This window comes from Hypanus sabinus, assembly GCF_030144855.1.
Source record: "Hypanus sabinus isolate sHypSab1 chromosome 24 unlocalized genomic scaffold, sHypSab1.hap1 SUPER_24_unloc_2, whole genome shotgun sequence".
In the NCBI taxonomy this organism is placed as follows: domain Eukaryota; kingdom Metazoa; phylum Chordata; class Chondrichthyes; order Myliobatiformes; family Dasyatidae; genus Hypanus; species Hypanus sabinus.
In genome coordinates, this window is record NW_026778933.1 from 1,306,041 (window position 1) to 1,323,740 (window position 17,700).

Here is a 17,700-nt window from a genome sequence, read left to right on the forward strand (position 1 = left end):
ACTCCACCTCCACCCCTCTCTCCTCTACCCCTCTATCTCCCCTCTTGTCCTCTCTCTCCCCTATTGCTAATCCCTACCTCTCCTCTCTCTTCCCTATCTCTAACCCCTCACGCTCTTCTCTCTCCCCATCTCAACTCTCTCCTCCTTTCTCTCTCTCCCCCTCTTCCTCTCCCTTTCTCTCCTCCTCTCCCCTCTTCCTTCTCCTCTTTCACTCCCTCCCTCTCCCTCCCCTCTACCCCCTCTCCTCTTGCCCTTACTCTACCCATGTCTCTAATCCCTACCTCTATCGCTAACTCCTCCCCTCTCTCTCTCCCCTTCTCCCCCCATCTCTTTCCCTTTCTTGCTTCTCTCTCCCCATCTCTTTCCCTTTCTTGCTTCTCTCTCCCCTTCTGTCTCCCTCTCCACTCTCTCCATCTTTCTCTTCCCCCTCTCCCTTTCCCCTTCTCTCTCCCCTCTCCTCCTCTCATTCTCCACCTCCCTCTCTCTCTGCTTTTCTCTCCCCCTTTTCTGTCCCCTACTTTCTCCCTCTCATTCTCTCCCCAACACCCCCACTCCCCCTGTGTCTCCCCGTTCCTTTCCCTTTCCTCAGGCCTACCTGTTGAGGTAGATGCATACTGTCCTTGCCTGTAGGTGGTGTGGGTATGGGAGGTTTTTATAATCACTTGAACCCCTTCCTTTGATGTTGTGTCCTCAACGCAGAGTTTGTTGATCATGTAGAGTTGGCCCACCCGGTACTGAGGGCAAGGAGACGGCCATCACTGTGGACAAGAAGGACAGGTCCTATCTGGCAAACGTGTTGCTGTCAAGGCATTCAGGATGAGATAGTAAACTGGATTAGACACTGGCTTTGTGGGAGAAGCCAGAGAGTGGTAGTAGATGGTTGTCTCTCTGACTAAAGGTCTGTGGCTGTGGAGTGTCGTAGTGATCAGTGCTGGGTCCCTTGTTGTTTGTCATCTATATCAACAATCTGGATGATAATGTGGTTAATTGGATCAGCAAATTTGCAGATGACACCAAAATTGGGGTGCAGTGGAGAGTGAGGAAGGTTATCATGGCTTGCAGAGGGATCTGGATCAGCTGGGAAAATGGCAGATGGAATTTAACGCAGACAAGTGTGAGGCGTTGCATTTCAGTAGGACCAGCCAGGTTAGGTCTTACTCAGTGAATGGTAGGGCACTGAGGAGTGTGGTGGAACAATGGGATCTGGGAATACAGGTCCATAATTCATTGAAAGTGGCATCATAGGAAGATAGGGTTGTAAAGAAAGCTTTTGGCACATTGACCTTCACAAATCGAAGTATTTGGTAGAGAAGATGGGCTGTGATGTTAAGGTCTGTAAGACTTTGGTGAGGTCTAACTTGGAGTATTGTGTGCAGTTTTGGTCACTTACCTACAGGAAGGATTTATGAGAATGTTGCTGGGTCTGGAGGATCTGAGAAGGAATGGTTAGCCAGAAGGCCACAACACAGATGAACAGAATTAGGCCATTTGGCCCATCAAGTCTTCTCTGCCATTCCATCATGGCTAATTTATTATTCCTCTCAAACCCATTCTTCTGCCTTCTCCCCATAACCTTTGAACCCCCCCAAGAACCTATTAACCTATGTCTTAAATATCCCCAGCGGCTTTGCCTCCACAGCCATCTATGGCAATGAATTCCACAGATTCACCTCCCTCTGGCTAATGAAATTCATCTTCATCTCTGTTAAAAATGGACGTCCCTCTATTCTGAGGGCATGTCCTCTGGTCCAAGACCCCTTACAAGAGGAAATCTCATTTCCACACCCATTCTATCAAGCTCTTTCAACAGGTTTCAATGAGATCACCCCCTCATTTGTTTAAATTCCAGTGAGTACAAAGCCATCAAGTGCTCCTCATAGGCTGACCGTTTCATTTTCCCAGGCCTCCTCTGGACCCTCTCCAATTCCAGCACATCTCTACTTAGACAAGGGGCCCAAAACTGCTCACAATACTCCAAGTGGGGTCTGACCAATGTCTTATAAAGCCTCAGCATTACATCCTTGCTCTTGTATTCTAGTCCTCTTGAAATGAATGCTAAAGTGGCATTTGCCTTCCTCACCACCAACTCGAGCTACAAGTTAACCTTTCGGAAATCCTCCCTGCATAGGAAATAACCCATACCTTTATTCCTTCTACCAAAGTGCATGGCCATACCCTTCCTGACACTATATTCCAACTACTACTTCTTTGCCCATTCTCCAAGTCCGTCCATGTCCTTCTGCAGACTGCCTGCTTCCTCAGCATTACCTGTCCCTCCACCTATCCGTAAGCTTGGTCATTAATTCCCTCATCCAACTCATCGACATATACCATGAAAAGAAATGGTCCCAATACTGACTATCGCAGATCACCATTAGTTCCTGGCAGCCAACCAGTAAAAGCCCTCACTTTTTGCCTCCTGTCAGTCAGCCATGTTAGTATCTTCAGAATCTGAATCAGGTTTATCATCACCAGCATGTGACGTGAAATTTGTTAACTTAGAAGCAGCAGTTAGGTTTCCTGTAATACCATGGGTTCTTTTCTTGTTAAGCAGCCTCATGTGTGACACCTTGTCAAAGGCCTTCTGAAAATCCAAGTCAACAATAGCCACTGATTCTCCTTTGTCTATCCTATTTCCTCAAGGAATTCCAACTAATTTGTCAGGCAAGATTTGTCACACTGACTGCATCTATTTCGTAGTGTGCCTCCAAGTCCCCCAAAACCTCATCCTGAATAATAAGAGTCCAACATCTTTCCAACCACTGAAGTCAGACTAACTGGCTACATTCAGCCTTTTCAGTATCCCAAACAGCTTCTCCCTAGAATGCCCTCAACACTCTTGAAATTCCAACATTTCACTAATGTCTTCCACAGTGAAGACTGATGCAAAGTATTTATTCAGTTCCTCTGTCATTTCATTGTCTCCCTTTACTGCCTCTCCAGACTCATTTCCCAGCGATCCAATATCTACTCTCACCTCTACTTTACTCTTTATATATCTATCTAAAGAAACTTCAGGTAATATATTTGATAGTTTTGGCTAGCTTACCTATATAGTTTATCTTTTCTCTCTATATTGCTTTTCAAAAGCTTCCCAATCTGCTAACCCCACTAATTCTTGCCCTCTCTGCCTTTGCTTCTCTTGTGTCATCCTGCCTTTAGGATACTTGTCAGAAGCAAGAGAAAATCTGCAAAAGAACCATAGAACACTACAGAACTGAAAACAGGCCATTTGGCCCTTCTGGTCTGTGCCGAAACTTCATTCCGCTAGTCCCATTGACCTGCACCCAGTCCATAACCCTCCAGACCTCTGCCATCCACCCAGTTTATTCTTAAAACTTCAAGGTGAGCCGGCATTTACCACGTCAGATGGCAACTCGTTCCAAACTCCCTCCACTCTGCGAGTTAGGGGGAACTAACCCTTTCCACTTTCACCCTAAAGCCATGTCCTCTCGTACTTATCTCTCCTAATATAAGTGGAAAGAACCTACTGGCATTTACTCTGTCTATACCCCTCATAATGTTGCAAATCCCCCCTCATTCTTCTCCACTCCAAGGAATAAAGTCCTAACCTGTTCAATATTTCCCTGTAACAACTCCTGAAGACCCAGCAACATCCTAGTAAATCTTTTCTGCACTCTTTCAATCTTACCGATATCCTTTCTATAGTTAGGTGACCAGAAATGCACACAATACTCCAAATTTGGCCTCACCAATGTCTTATACGGCGTCACCATAACATCCCAACTCCTATACTCAGTACTTTGATTTATAAATGCCTGGATGCTAAAAACCTTCTTTACAACCCTGTCTACCTGTGACACCACTTTCAGGGAATTATGTATCTGAACTCCCAGATCCCTTTGTTCCTCCGCAGTCCTCAGTGCCCTACCATTTACTGTGTATGACCTACCTGGGTTTGTCCTTCCAAAATGCAACACCTAATCGATGTTGGAAATCAAAGCAACAAGCACAAAATGCTGGAGGAACTCAGCAGGCCAGTCAGCATCACTGGAAAAAGTGTACAGTTGATGTTTCGAACAGAGATATTTCAAATTGTTTCTCTTTTCCAGTCCTGCCAAAGGGTCTCGGCCCAAAATGACAACTCTACTTTTTTCCATAGATACTGTCTGCACTGCTGAGTTCCTCCAGCATTTTGTGTGTGCTGTTTAGAATATTTCTTCCTCTTTAGAACATATATATCATGCACCTTCCAAATTGCTTCCAGAAACTCCAGCTATCATCCATGCTAGTGTTCCCTTCCAATCATCTTTGGTCAGCTTCTCTCTCTCCACTGTAATACTGGTGCAGTTGAATAGGACAATTGCAGGAGTGAAGGAGATCGAGGTAAGATTTGATAGAGGATTACAAACATGAGGGGTATAGAGAGAGTAAATTTTTCCACTGAGGTTGTGTGAGTCATGAAAGGGGTCAAGGATTAAGTTTGAAAAGATGGACACATGAAGGGAACTTCTCCACTCAGAGTGTGGAACTGTCAGTGTAAGTGGTAGAGGTGCATTTGAATTCAACATCCAAGAGAAATGTGAATAAGCACAAGGATGGGAGAGGAACGTAGGCCGTTGGTTCAGGAGCAGATCAATGGGAAGGGGTAGATGTTTGGTGTAGGACAATTCAGTTGGGCTAAGGTACTCTTCCTGTGGTGTAGTGCCCAATACCACAACAGCAAGTGTGTTAATGTTTACAGGGGATCCCTGGGCAGAGTGTATTAACAGTTACAGGGAATTCCCAGGGAGAGTGTGATAATATTTACTGTTGGTCCCAAGGGAGAATGTTATTACTTACAGGTGGTCCCTGGGGAAAGTGTTAATATATACAGGGGATCCTCGGGGAGGGTGTGTTAACGTTTACAGGGGATCCCCAGAGAGAGTGTTAATATTTACAGGGCGTCCCCGGGGAGTGTTTATATTTACAGTGGATCCTCAGGGAGTGTGTAAATATTTACAGCGGGTCCCTGGTGAGAGAGTTAATATTTACAGGGGTCTCTGGGGAGTGTGTTAATATTTACAGGGAGTCATAGAAACATAGAGAACCTACAGCACAACACAGGTCCTTCAGCCCACAAGGTTGTGCCGAATATGTCCCTACCCTAGAAATTACTAGCTTACCTATTTTTCTAAGCTCCATGTACCTATCCAAAAATCTCTTAAAAGACCCTATTGTATCCGCTTCCACCACTGTCACTGGAAGCCCATTACACACACTCACCACTCTCTGAGTAAAAAACTTACCCCTGACATCTCCAACTCCCCTACTCCCCAGCACCTTAAACCTGTGTCCAATTCTCGATCCACAAAGCAATGTCCCCTTGGATCCCATGCCTCCTTACTTTCTCAGTAAGCCTTGCATGGGGTATCTTATCAAAAGCAAATCCATATACACTACATCTACTGCTCTTCCTTCATCAATATGTTTAGTCACATCCTCAAAAAATTCAAACAAGTTCGTAAGGCACGACCTGCCCTCAACAAAGTAATGCTGACTATTCTTAATCATATTATACCTCTCCAAATGTTCATAAATCCTGCCTCTCAGGTCTTCTCCATCAACTTACCAGCCACTGAAGTAAGACTCAATGGTCTATAATTTCCTGGGCTATCTCTACTTCCTTTCTTGAATAAAGAAACAACATTCACAACCCACCTGACCTCCGGAACCTCTCCTGTCCCCATTGATGATGCAAAGATCATCGCCAGAGGCTCAACAATCTCCTCCCTCACCTCCCATAGTAGCCTGAGGTACATCTCATCCAGTCCCAGCGACTTATCCAACTTGATGCTTTCCAAAAGCTCCAGCACATCCTCTTTCTTAACATCTACATGTTCAAGCTTTTCAGTCTGCTGCAAGTCATCACTACAATCACCGAGATTCTTCTCCATAGTGAACACTGAAGTAAAGTATTCATTAAGTACCTCTGCTATTTCCTCCGGTTCCATACACACTTTCCCACTGTCACATATGATAGGTCCTATTCTTTCACGTCTTATCCTCCTGTTCTTCACATACTTGTAGAATGTCTTAGGGTTTTCCTTAATCCTGTTCGCCAAGACCTTCTCAAGGCCCCTTCTTGCTCACCTAATTTCCTTCTTAAGCTCCTTCCTGTTGGCCATAAAATCTTCTAGATCTCTAACATTACCTAGCTCTCTGAACCTTTTGTAAGCGTTTCGTTTCTTCTTAACCAGATTTATTACAGCCTTTGTATACCACGGTTCCTGCACCCTACCATAACTTCCCTGTCTCATTGGAATGTACCTACGCAGAACTTCACAAAATATCCCCTGAACATTTACCACATTTCTTCCATACTTTTCCTTGAGAACATCTGTTTCCAATTTAAGCTTCGGATTTCTTGCCTGATAGCCTCATAATTCCCCTTACTCCAATTAAACGCATTTCTAACTTGTCTGTTCCTATCTCTCTCCAATGCTATGGTAAAGAAGATAGAATTATGATCACTATCTCCAAAATGCTCTCCCATTGAGAGATCTGTCACCTGGTCAGGTTCATTTCCCAATACCAAATCAAGTACAGCCTCTCCTTTTGTAGGCTTATCTACATATTGTGTCAGGAAACCTTCCTGAACTCACCTAACAAACTCTACCCCATCTAAACCCCTTGCTGTCGGGAGATGCCAATTGATATTTGGGAAATTAAAAACTCGCATCATGACAACCCTGTTATTATTACACCTTTCCAGGATCTGTTTCTCTATCTGCTCCTCAATATCCCTGTTACTATTGGGTGGCCTATCAAAAACACCCAGTAAAGTTATTGACCCCTTCCTGTTCCTAATCTCCACCCTCAGCGACTCCGTAGACAATCCCTCCATGACGTCCACCTTTTCTGCAGCCATGACACTCTGATCAACAGTGCCACACCCCCCACCTCTTTTGCCTCCCTCCCTGTCCTTCCTGAAACATCTAAAACCCGGTACTTGAAGTAACCAATCCTGTCCCTGAGCCATCCAAGTCTCTGTAATGGCCACTACATCATATCCCCAAGTACTTAGTACTTAGGCCAGTAAGTTTGACATCAGTAGTAGGTAAATTATTGGAAGGAATACTAAGGATCTACAAGTATTTGGATAGACACGGACTTATTAGAAACAGTCAGCATGGCTTTGTGCGTGGTAGGTCATGTTTAACCAATCTATTAGAGTTTTTTGAGGAAGTTACCAGGAAAGTAGATGAAGGGAAGGCAGTGGATGTTGTATACATGGACTTCAGTAAGGCCTTTGACAAAGCCCTGCATGGGAGGTTAGTTAGGAAGATTCAGTCATTAGGTATACATGGAGAGTAGTAAATTGGATTAGACATTGGCTCAATGGGAGAAGGCAGAGAGTGGTAGTGGAGGATTGCTTCTCTGAGTGGAGGCCTGTGAATAGTGGTGTGCCACAGGGATCAGTGCTGGGTCCATTGTTATTTGTCATCTATATCAATGATCTGGATGTTAATTTGGCAAATTGGATGATACAAAGATTGGAGGTATATTGGACAGTGAAGAAGGTTTTTAAAGCTTGCAGAGGGATTTGGACCAGTTGGAGGAATGGGCAGAAAAATGGCAGATGGAGTTTAATGCAGACAAGTGTGAGCTATAGCACTTCAAACCAAGGTAGAACATACAAGGTAAATGGTAGGGCACTGAGGAGTGCAGTAGAGCAGAGGGATCAGGGAGTACAGATACATAATTCCCTAAAAGTGGTGTCACAAGTAGATAGGGTTGTAAAGAGAGCTTTTGGTACATTGGCCTTTATAAATCAAAGTACTGAGTATAAGAGTTGGAATGTAATGGTGGGGTTGTATAAGGCATTGGTGAGACCGAATTTGGAGAATTGTGTGCAGTTTTGGTCACCTAACTACAGGAAGGATATTAATAAGGTTGAAAGAGTGAAGAGAAGGTTTACAGGGATGTTGCTGGGACTTGAGAAACTGAGTTGCAGAGAAAGGTTGAATAGGTTAGGACTTTATTCCCTGGAGCGTAGGAGAATGAGGGGTGATTTGGTAGAGGTGTATAAAATTATGATGGGTGTAGATAGAGTGAATGCAAGCAGGCTTTTTCCACTGAGGCTAGGGGAGAAAAAAACCAGAGGCCATGGGTTAAGGGTAAAGGGGGAAAAGTTTAAAGGGAACATTAGGGGGGCTTCTTCACACAGAGAGCGGTGGGAGTGTGGATTGAGCTGCCAGATGAAGTGGTGAATGCGGGCTCACGTTTAACATTTAAGAAAAACTTGGACAGGTATATGGATGAGAGGGGTTTGTAGGGATATGTGCCAGGTGCAGGTCAGTAGGACTAGGCAGAAAAATGGTTCGGCACAGCCAAAAAGGGCCAAAAGGCCTGTTTCTATGTTGTAATGTTCTATGGTTCTACGGTTCTACTGATCCACACTCTAAGCTCCTATTTGAGAGCCAAATGCCTCTTCCCCAGTCTCTTCAGTTTGATACCTGAGAACATTTCTATCACATACAAACCTTTGATTTCTGTCCACACAAGCAGTCCTCGCATGTCCTTTATCCTCCTCCACCTCACCATCTGTTCTAACACTCTGGTTCCCCTCCCCCTGCAAATCCAGTTTAAACCCCCCAGAGCAGCACTAGCAAACCTTCCTGCAAGGATGTTAGTCCCCTTCCATTTCAGGTGCAACCTGTCCTGTCAGAACAGGTCCCACCTTCCCAGGAACAAAGCCCAATTGTCCAGAAACATGAAGCCCTCCCTCCTGCCCCAACTCCTAAGCCACGTATTTAGCTGCATTATCTTCCTATTTCTAGCCTCACTAGCACGTGGCACAGGTAGCAATCCTGAGATTGCAACCCTGGAGGTCCTGTCCTTCAACTTTGCACCTAACTCCCTAAATTCTCTTTGCAGGACCTCCTCCTTCTTCCTATCCACGTCACTAGTCCCTACATGGACCCCGACATCTGGCTGCTCACCCTCCCTTTTGAGAATACTGAGAACTCGATCTGAGATATTGCAGACCCTGGCACCAGGGAGGGAACAGACCATCCGGGATTCTCGATCTCTCCCACAGAACCTCTTATCTGTCCCAACTATCGAATCCCCTATCACTACTGCTCTCCTCTTTTCCCTTCTTCCTTTCTGAGCTGAGGGTCCAGTCTCGGTGCCAGAGATGTAACCACTGCAACTTATCCCTGGTAGGTCATCCCCACCAACAGTATCCAAAACGGTACACTTATTTATTGATGGGAGCAGCCGCAGGGATGCTCTGCTCTTCCTGTCTATTCCCCTTCCCTATCCTGACAGACAGCCAAGTACCTGCCTCCTGACTTTTAGGGGTGACTATCTCCCTGAAACTCCTGACTATTTCTGCCTCAGGGGAGAGTGTTAATATTTACTGGTATCCCCAAAGAGAGTATGAAATATTTACTGCTGAGCCTGGGGAGAATTTAAATAATTTTAGGAGGGACCCGGGGAGGGTGTTAATATTTACTCGGGGCCCTGGTGAGTGTGTGTTAATATTTACAGAGGTTCCTCAGAAAGAGTATGTTAATATTTACAGGGGGTCCCCAGGGGAGAGTGTTTACAGGGTTCAAAGAACAAAGAACAATGCAGCGCAGTACAGGCCATTCAGCCCACAATGTTGTGCTGCCCCCCATATAACCCTCCACCTTAAATTCCTCCATATACCTGTCTAGTAGTCTCTTAAACTTCACTAGTGTATCTGTCTCCACCACTGACTCAGGCAGTGCATTCCACACACCAACCACTCTCTGAGTAAAAAAACCTTCCTCTAATATCCCCCTTGAACTTCCCTCCCATTACCTTAAAGTACTGAGCAATGGTGCCCTGGGGAAGAGGCTGGGTGTCCACTCTGTCTATTCCTCTTAATATCTTGTACACCTCTATCATGTCTCCTCTTATCCTCCTTCTCTCCAGAGAGTAAACCCCTAGCTCCCTTAATCTCTGATCATAATCCATACTCTCTAAACCAGGCAGCATCCTGGTAAATCTCCTCTGTACTCTTTCCAATACTTCCACATCCTTCCTATAGTGAGGCGACCAGAACTGGACACAGTACTCCAAGTGCGACCTAACCAGAGTACAAACTTAGTACTCTGCCTTGGAGTTTGTCCTTCCAAAGTGTACCACCTCACACTTCTCTGGGTTGAACTCCATCAGCCACTTCTCAGCCCACTCCTGCATCCTATCAATGTCTCTCTGCAATCTTCGACAATCCTCTACTCCATCCATAACACCACCAACCTTTGTGTCATCTGCAAACTTGCCAACCCACCCTTATACCTCCACATCCAGGTTGTTAATAAAAATCACGAAAAGTAGAGGCCCCAGAACTGATCCTTGTGGGACACCGCTAGTCGCAACCCTCCAATCCGAAGGTACTCCCTCCACCATGACCCTCTGCTTTCTGCAGGCAAGCCAAGGTCCCCGGGGAGTGTGTTAATATTTACAAAGGTTATTTGGGAGAGTGTGTTAATATTTACACAGGGTCCCTGGGGAGAGTGTTAATATTTACTTGGTATTCCCAAGGAGAGTGCAATAATATTTACAGCTGGTCCCCGGGGAGGATGTTAATAAATACAGGGGATCCTTGCGTCAATATTACAGGATGCCCCTGGGTAATGTGTTAATATTTACCGCGGGTCCCCGGGGAGAGTGTTAATATTTCCAGGGATTCCCCAGGAAGTGTGTGTTAGCATTTACTGGGTATCCCCAGGGTGGGTGTTAATATATACATGGGGTCCCCGGGGAGATTGTTAATATTTACGGGGTGCTTCGGAGAGCACGTTAATATTTACAGTGGTTCTCCAGGGAGAGTGGTGATATTTCCCGTACTTTTTGTGAGTTGTGTGTCGAGACGAAGGCGTTTCCTGTTAGTGGAATCCAGGCCTGTCTGTTTGGTTCCTTCACTAACCAGCTTCTATTTTTACCACCTATGATAATTTTACTGCATTTTGCTGATCCAGGGCCAACAGTCCCGTCTCCAGTCGTGTCAGTGAACTTTCCTCCTCAGAGTGATACCACACCCTGGCCTGTGATCAACACTGTCCCTCCCACCCACCTGCTCGATTACCCACAGTCTCGTCCCCTCATTAACCCCCCACAGTGTGGAGATCCTTCACTGACACTGTCAAAGCACAGAGATCCCTTGGTGACCCTCCCACAGTGTGGAGATCCCTCACTGACACTCAAAGCACAGAGATCCATCGGTGACCCTCCCACAGTGTGGAGATCCCTCACTGACACTGTCAAAGCTGAGATCCCTCGGTGACCCTCCCACAGTGTGGAGATCCCTCTGACACTGTCAAAGCACAGAGATCCCTCGGTGACCCTCCCACAGTGTGGATCCCTCACTGACACTGTCAAAGCACAGAGATCCCTCGGTGACCCTCCCACAGTGTGGAGATCCCTCACTAACACTGTCAAAGCATGGAGATCCCTCAGCTGCCTCACCACCACTCCCCACAGTGCAGTACAATCATGGTTAATGGGATAAGCCTACTCACCCTTCCTCACTCTCCATCTCCTTCTCCCTCTCTCTCTTTCTGTCTCCCAACCTAAGATCTTCCAACACCCAAGCACCATCCATGAGACGCTTAACTCTTCCACGGTGAGAGGCATGCTGTTCTCCTTCCGTAACATCGTGGCTGCTTTTCTTCCTGAAGCCCTCCCCCTTTCTCTCTCTCCCTCTCTTTGTCTTCCTTTCTCTCCCCGTCAATTCCTCTTTCTGTCCCTCTCTCTCGTCTTCTCACCCTCCCCTTGTTCTCTCTGTCTCTCATTCTTGTTGTCCTCCTCTCTCTTTTCCCAAGCCAAAGTGGTTTCCGACAAGATGAAGTCCCTCCCATGGCCCAGTTGGCACCCTGTTGACCGTATCAGGTTAGCAGCTATGAAATGTCCAAACAAGTTTCTGTGCTTTCTGCCTGTTTAAGGATTTGCGATACCCTTCCCACGTACATCGAATCATTCAGTGAAATGATGTTGTGAGTGGGCAGCTGACAAGCCCAGCCAGGCTTCCTGCTCCAACGTAGCATGCCCTACTGACACTGTCAAAGCACAGAGATCCCTCGGTGACCCTCCCACAGTGTGGAGATCCCTCACTGACACTGTCAAAGCATCCGTGTACCTACTTGTCCTCAATAGCTCCCAGTACAGTCTGACCTGGAGGGGTTTGGAGAGGGTGCAGAAAGGGTTCACCAAAAGGCTGAGGGAAAATCTGATAGAGGTTTTTAAGATCACGAGAGACGCAGGAAGAGGAGACAGACAGTTTCTGTTTCCCCTGGATGAAATATCCACTGTGAGAGGGGCAAGTTCCAAGGAGCTGTGAGGGGCACGTTTTTTACACAGAGTGGGTGGGTGTCGGGAATGTGCTGCCTGGTGTGGTGGTGGAGGCATATACGATCCAGAGGATCTTAGACAACACGCACATACAAACCTCTCTCTCTTGTCCTGCCCTCACACATAGAGTGCAAACACTTTCCCACATACAGATGCACTCACACACACACAGATGCACACACACACACACACACACACACACACACACACACACACACACACACACACACACACACACACACACACACACACACACACACACACACACATACTCCTCTGACCCAAGGCTGGTTCTCTGACCTACTGACATCATTTCCCTCCTCCCATTGTTCAACCATGTCTAAATTTAGTCTGGTCGAGACAGGATGGTTAAAAATAACCCAGCGGGAGTAGTGGGCGGGGGAGAGGGAGATGGAGAGGGGCTGAAGGGTGGGAGAGGGGGTGAGGGAGGTGGAGAGAGAGGTGCAGTGAGATGGGTGGAGGCTGGGGGAGAGAGGAGGAGGAAGGGAATGGAGAGGGGGAGAGGGGAGAGGGAATGGAGAGAGCAGGGAGAGAGAGGAGGGAGAAGGGGAGAGAGTAGGAGAGAGAGGGGAAAGGGGAAGAAGGGGGAGAAAGAGAGGGGGAGGGGAAGTTAGATGCAGGCTGTGAAAGGTATTGAGAATAGGAAAGTGAAAGGAAAATCTTGTCAAGAGGTTCCCTCTGTGTCACCAGTTAATGGGGTGACAGGTTTCTTGACCTGGTTAAAATACACAAAAAACACCTCCAAACAGTTCCAATTGTTCAATTATTTACTGAAGTTCATCCCAAGAAAAGAGATTTTGTAAATTAAATAATGAACATATGGTTTACACAACAGAACACAAGATAAGACTTCCAGTAAAAATATTGAAAGACTTTTGCAATAAAATTAAATTTAGCTTTTACCCTGAGAGAGAAGGACTGAGGGACATCGGTCAGTGTACAGATCTCCTCCTGAGAGAGAGGGACTGAGGGACATCGGTCAGTGTACAGATCTCCTCCTGAGAGAGAGGGACTGAGGGACATCGGTCAGTGTACAGATCTCCTCCTGAGAGAGAGGGACTGAGAGACATCGGTCAGTGTACAGATCTCCTCCTGAGAGAGAGGGACTGAGAGACATCGGTCAGTGTACAGATCTCCTCCTGAGAGAGAGGGACTGAGAGACATCGGTCAGTGTGCAGATCTCCTCCTGAGAGAGAGGGACTGAGAGACATCGGTCAGTGTACAGATCTCCTCCTGAGAGAGAGGGACTGAGAGACATCGGTCAGTGTACAGATCTCCTCCTGAGAGAGAGGGACTGAGGGACATCGATCAGTGTGCAGATCTCCTCCTGAGAGAGAGGGACTGAGAGACATCGGTCAGTGTACAGGTCTCCTCCTGAGAGAGAGGGACTGAGGGACATCGGTCAGTGTACAGATCTCCCCCTGAGAGAGAGGGACTGAGAGACATCGGTCAGTGTACAGATCTCCCCCTGAGAGAGAGGGACTGACAGACATCTGTCAGTGTGCAGATCTCCTCCTGAGAGAGAGGGACTGAGAGACACTGGTCAGTGTACAGATCTCCCCCTGAGAGAGAGGGACTGAGAGACACCGATCAGTGTACAGATCTCCTGAGAGAGAGGGACTGAGAGACACCGGTCAGTGTACAGATCTCCCCCAGAGAGAGAGGGACTGAGAGACACCGGTCAGTGTACAGATCTCCCCCAGAGAGAGAGGGACTGAGAGACACCGGTCAGTGTACAGATCTCTCCCAGAGAGAGAGGGACTGAGAGACATCGGTCAGGGTACAGATCTCCCCGAGAGAGAGGGACTGAGAGACACCGATCAGTGTACAGATCTCCGCCTGAGGTAGAGGGTCAGTGTAAAAGTGACATGAGGCGCAGCTTTTTCAACCAGAGTTGGTGCTTACAAGCTGGCAGAGGAAATGGTTGAGGCAGTTTGGTACTTGGATGGGTACATGGAGGGGATGGGCTCAGAACAACTCTCTTCCTCTCCTTCACCGAACCCTCCCTCCATAGCAGCCCCACCGCCACTAGGCCTCAGGCTGTCATGTCCTAGACAGTCCCTCTCTCTCCTACCTCCCTCCCTCCCATACTCCTTGGTGCCACACCTGAAACTAGACCCCAAGTGCTGGCAGTGTATTTGATAAATCCTGTTCTCTCCCTCCTCCCCACTTTCTCCACTCTCTAACTCTCCTCCCTCCCTCTTTTCTTTCCCCCTCCCTCCAACAACTAGGCCTCCGGCTTGGAGGCCTTGCCCCTGTTGCAGAGGCCAAGGGCAGGCCCCGGAAGGGCAATGATGAGGAACGAGGTGCCAGCCAGTGAGGACAGGATGGAGGCAGCGAGGGTACAGCCAAAAGACCAGAGGTAGCTCAGCTCGAGGCCGGTCCGCTGAAGACCAAGCACAGCCTGGTCGAAGGCCAACAGCGTTGCCACAGCAGCCAGACCTGCAAGAAGAGGGTGAGAGGAAGATGAGTACATGGGTGATGATGGAGGGAGAGGTCCAGCTCTTTGAAAATGACATGGGGAGGGAAACCCTCCAAGGACCCCTCCCTAGATAGCCAACCAATTACTACCTCACTCAAGGAGGGGGAGAGGGGAAATGGAGGGGTTGAGGGAGGGGTTTGACCAGGAGGACAGGGAGTGCAGGGGGTACAGAGATAAGGAGGGGTTTTAACAGGAGGATGGAGAGTGTAGGGGTTACAGAGATGGGGGGGGTTTGAACAGGAGGACGGGGAGTGTAGGGGTTACAGAGATAGGGAGGGGTTTGAACAGGAGGACGGGGAATGTAGGGGTTACAGAGTTAGGGAGGGGTTTGAACAGGAGGACGGGGAGTGTAGGGGTTACAGAGTTAGGGAGGGGTTTGAACAGGAGGACGGGGAGTGTAGGAGTTACAGAGGTAGGGAGGGGTTTGAACAGGATGATGGGGAGTGTCAGAGTTACAGTGATAGGGAGGGGGTGATGGAGGGATGGAGGGACGGAGGGAACTCTGCCACTCACCAGCAGAGATGAAGAAGGAAGCAGAGAGTTTGATGAGGAAGTCCGGGTTGTGCCTCAATGACATACTGATGGAGAGGGAGCCGAGTACCATGAGGCAGAGGCACAGGACGGCCAGCACCGCCACCACAATAAACAGAGCTGAGGACAAAATAACACCGGGGAAGGGGGGGGGGGGGAGAGACAGAGAGAGAGAAATAGAGGGGGGGGGAAGAGAGAGATGGGAGATCTTTCCATTAGAAAGGGATAGTCAATTATAGACTATGATATAAGAGTAGAGTTAGGCCATTCAACCCATCAAGTCAATTCTATCATTCCATCATGGCTGATTTATTATCCCTCTCAACCCCACTCTCCTTTCTTCTCACAGTAACCTTTGACACCATGACTAACCAAGAACCTCTGTCTTAAATATGGTGTACATGGAGCTCAGAAAAATAGAGAGCTATGGGTAACCCTAGGTAACTTCTAAGGTAAGGACATGTTCAGCACAGCTTTGTAGGCCAAAGGGCCTGTATTGTGCTGTAGGTTTTCTGTGTTTCTATGTTTTATAAATACACTCAATGACTTGGTCTCTACAGTTGCCTGTGGCAACAAATTCCACAGATTCACCACTCTGGCTAAATAAATTCCTCCTCATCTCAGTTCTAAAAGGGTGGCCCTCTGTTCTACGGTGCACCCTTTGGTCCTTGACTCTCCCACCATGACATGATGAAGGGTTTCGGCCGGAGACGTCGACTTTTTGTTCCTGCCCACTGATGCTGCCTGAGCAGCTAAGTTCCTCCAGCACATTGTCTATTTTACAGTATTCCCCTTTATTCCCACTTTGCCTCCCGCCAATCAGACAATGCTCTATCCTTGCTAGTATCTTTCCTGTAAAACCATGGGCTCTCATGTGCAGCACCTTGTCAAAGGCCTTCTGAAAATCCAAGCCACTGATTTTCCTTTGTCTCTCCTGCCTGTTATTTCCTCAAAGAATTCCACCGGGTTTGTCAGACAAGGTTGACCAATTTTATCGTGTCGCTCCAGGTATCCTGAAATCTCATCTTTAATAATAGATCCCAACATCTTCCCGACAAACAAAGTCAGGCCAGCTGGCCTATAATTTCCTGTCTTTTGCCTCCCTCTTTTCAGGCTTGGAGTGACATCTGCAATTGTTCAGTCCTCTGGAGCCATTCCAGAATCGAGCGATTTTTGATCCACGATCAAACAATGATGTCCTCACCTTTATTTGCTTCTCGACCCATTATTTTTGTATTTTCTCCAGTGGTAAAAAATCGAAAATAACTGCAGTTGGAGCCTAAAAGGGTGACGAGACAGTGAAACAGACATAGTTACAACAGAGGCACCATTCTCCTGTGGAAATCACACTCAACCCCCGCTCCCCTCAGCCAGACCCCTATGCCCAGAGTCAGCACAAAACCCGAAGTCTCATGTCTGACTGCTCCAACCTCCAGGTTCTGGTACCTGTCTGCAGACAGGGCACACGTTCCACTGCTCTGAAACATCCTACAAATGGATCTGCACAGCCACCGAATGACGCAGGCAGGAAATGGTGAGAACGGACAGCCTGGTGGCTACCCACACTGGCGTTGCCATTCACCCACATGCTGCCCCCAGATGCTGCCAGAGACCCAGCGAGATGCCAAATTAAAGATGGAGCAGAATGGAGCACAGAAACACGATTGGAGTGCACGTGGACAGATACAGACTGTAATCAGACAACTCTAGACACAGAGAGACACGATTGGAGTGTTCCTGGACAGATACAGACTGTAATCAGAAACCCCTGGAAACAGGGACATGAATGGAGTGCACTTGGACAGATAGAGACTATAATTTGACACTCATGGATATAGACAAACATGAAAGGAGCGCACGTGGACACATACAAACTGTAATAAGACATCCTTGGACACAAACACAAATGGAGTGCACGTGGACATATTCAGACTGTAATCTGGACACAGAGAGACAGGAACTGAGTGCACGTGGACACATATGGACAGTAATCAGACACCCCAGGACACAGCGAGACATGAATGGAGTGCTCATGGACACATACAGACTGTAATCTGGCAGAACTGGAGACAGACAGATATGAATGGAGTGCACGAGGACATATAGACTGTAATCAGACCCCTGCACACACAGATAGACATGGATGGAGAGCACATGTACAAATAGAGACTGTAATCAGACACCTGTGGCCACAGGCAGACACGCATAAAGTGCACGTGGACATATACAGTCGCCAATCGAGAGCATGTGGACGTTTGCAGACTGTAATCAGACACCTCTGGACACAGACAGACACTAATTGTGAGCATGTGAACAAAAGGACACTGTAATCATACACC

General features: G+C 47.4%; 1 protein-coding gene across 1 annotated transcript in view; it reads right to left on the minus strand.

Moving 5' to 3' along the window:
- Window positions 1-14,575: 14,575 nt before the first annotated feature.
- Window positions 14,576-17,700, minus strand: part of LOC132385471 (voltage-dependent calcium channel gamma-1 subunit-like) — a 193,208-nt gene continuing 190,083 nt past the window's right edge. The window contains exons 2-3 of the mRNA XM_059957557.1: window positions 15,344-15,481; window positions 14,576-14,790 (exon numbers count right to left, since the gene is read on the minus strand). Of these exons, the coding sequence (XP_059813540.1) occupies window positions 14,576-14,790; window positions 15,344-15,481 (353 nt within the window). The remainder of the gene's footprint in view (window positions 14,791-15,343; window positions 15,482-17,700) is intronic.